Source organism: Centruroides sculpturatus, unplaced genomic scaffold (assembly GCF_000671375.1).
Source record: "Centruroides sculpturatus isolate CEXI.00-Female unplaced genomic scaffold, Cexi_2.0 scaffold986, whole genome shotgun sequence".
Lineage (NCBI taxonomy): Eukaryota > Metazoa > Arthropoda > Arachnida > Scorpiones > Buthidae > Centruroides > Centruroides sculpturatus.
This window is the reverse complement of record NW_019385126.1, coordinates 131565-134172: the sequence shown is the minus strand read 5'-3', so window position 1 is coordinate 134172 and position 2608 is coordinate 131565. Positions and strand designations below refer to the sequence as shown.

General features: G+C 25.5%; 1 protein-coding gene across 1 annotated transcript in view; it reads left to right on the top strand.

Annotated features, from left to right (window-relative positions):
* Positions 1-1033, top strand: part of LOC111635142 (synaptotagmin-15-like) — an 8498-nt gene extending 7465 nt beyond the window's left edge. The window contains exon 11 of the mRNA XM_023380002.1: positions 196-1033. Coding sequence (XP_023235770.1) covers positions 196-533 — 338 coding nt within the window. The 3' untranslated portion in view covers positions 534-1033. The remainder of the gene's footprint in view (positions 1-195) is intronic.
* Positions 1034-2608: the final 1575 nt, after the last annotated feature.

Sequence of the window (2608 nt, the reverse complement as noted above, 5' to 3'; positions counted from 1 at the left end):
ACAGAGATGATATTTATATTTTAAATAAGAATTTTAAAATAACTATTTAAAATTCTTAAATATTATTTTTTAATTTATAAATTCAAAACACGAAAATTTCTATCGATCGGTAACGATTTCAGAAAATTTATAAGGAATATATGTATAAAACCAGAAGTTTATTAAATTTCTATTTAAAACTTTGATAATTTACAGGTATTTACACTCGAGTTTTGTTATATCACGGAAGGAAACAAGTGAAAAGTAAACGAACGTCTCTTCAGCATTTTAATCCAGCAGCGGGTGATGTCATCTTCGACGAATCTTTCGCTTTCGCAGTATCGGGACGTTTTTTCGATTCTTGCAGCTTCGAATTCGTAGTAGTGGTTGCAGGACAGAGTCCATTAGTGAAAGACGAGATTCTCGGTCACGTGGTCATAGGCCCATTCATGTACGCAAGAGGAGAACAGTTACTACATTGGCAGGAAATGCTAACCAATCAAAGAAGTCCAGTCACTAAGTGGCACGGATTGGAAGCTATTCTGGAGCCGTAATTTATAATTGATCGGTTATTTAAATAGATAAATATACATATATATATAACACGTGATTTGTTTTCTGATTCTAAAAAAAATGAAGTTATATAAAAAAAGAAAAAGTTGTTAGTTCGTTCGAAAAAAAAAAAAATTTTTCTCAATAAATAATTGTACAAATTTCTTAGAGGAAAAGTAATATATAATATTAGATGTTTAATAATGTTTCTACTATCCAATATTTAATTGAGAGTTGAAAAGATAGATTAGTTGTTTCATAAAATATTACTGTAATAACATGTTCAATTATCTTTCTATGTGATTTATCGGTGCTTGAACTGTGATAAATTTATGATATTTAAATATGTACTTCTATACATTCTACAACTGAAATTTTTTTTAGACTATTCAAAACCCTGTACTTTATTTTAAAAAATATGTAGTTATGATTTTTAACTGTGATCCTTTCTATTTATATATACATAAATATAATGTAAATCTGGTATATTGTACTTCTATTTTCACTGATTTTTTTTTAGAAATTGTTTTCATTCAAATTGTTATAAATAATAATTATTTCACTGGTGTTTGATAATAAAAATATGAAATAAACACGTTATCCTAAAAATATTTATGTTTATATTTATATATATTTTAAATATTTAAAATCGTAAAATTTAAGCCTATATTCATTGTGCTGCCATCTGTTGATTATTTTCGTAGATATATTTAATTTGTTATTTTGAATTTCGCATACAACGTTGAAAGGAATTTATTTAATAAATAACGAAATAAAGCAGCGAATACACTTACTTAATTATAGCAATTTTTACTTTAGAATTGATTTATTTTGACAAATTACTCACATAAATTATAAAATATATAATGACATTTTTTTATACAGAGAATTTTAAACTTGCGCACTTTAAAAAAATAATAATAAATTAAAAATACAAGATTAAAAAAAAAGACTTTTAAGTAAGCTTATTTAATGAAATTTATTTAAGTTTATTTTATTTTCTCAGTTTAATATGAGGCTGGTTTTCACTAAATTAATTTATGTTATTTCATTCTTGCATTTTAAAACATACTAAAACTCATAATTTATATTATTAAAAATCAGAGAATAAATTTTTAAGCTTTTATAACTCCTAATTTAATTTTTACTATTGTATTTATGTTATAATATATTTTTTAAAAAAACACTTATTTCGTATTTTTTCACATAGAATGCGATGGTAAATACAGTCGACCCCCCTATAACACTGTTGATAATTCCGTTTTATATGAATTCCATTTGTACGAGTCACTTAGATTTTACAAATACGTGTGTCGGGCTGTGAACGGCTCACGTATTTGTAAAATCTAAGCGACTCATAAAACATGGAATTCATATAAAACGGAATTATCAACAGTGTTATAGGGGGGGTCAACTGTAAAACGAATTGCTGTCGAGAATTATGAGATCAAAATGAAAATCTGGACAGAATTCTTCACCAAAGGAATATCTTCCAGTCTTTAAGGTAAAGCCACACAAAAGTACGCATTTTTTGCTATTTTTCTTTATTAATATTCTACTGTGAGGATAAATTTGGATTTGATACTATCAATTAAAACGTTCTTAATCTAATAACGTTTAGAAAAGTCAAAAAGAAATGCCTTGAAAAGACTGGGAGATAAAAAGAAAAACCTTTGTAAAGTGCGTTACAAATGGGATTGATACTGTAAGAGTATGCACCTTTTATAAATAATTCGTAAGGTGTAATTCACTCGTTTTTATAACGCTGTTATGTGATAACAGGAAAAATAGTTTTCTCACTTGTCAGATAAATTATTTTTATTTCTTTTACATTAATTAAAAAAACACGTGCTTTACAGCAATCTGATACTTCCAAATTTTCTAATTACTAGATCAGAAAATTTGGAAGAATCAGGTAGCAAGCCATTATCCTTATGAAATAATGTGATTGATATATTATGAAACATGATTATTTGGTGTGATACTGGTTTAGATAATAAGAATAATTTAATAAATAATTATTTAAATTATGGATTTTATTGATTTCAGTTAAATATTTTATATTAAAAGAAAATTA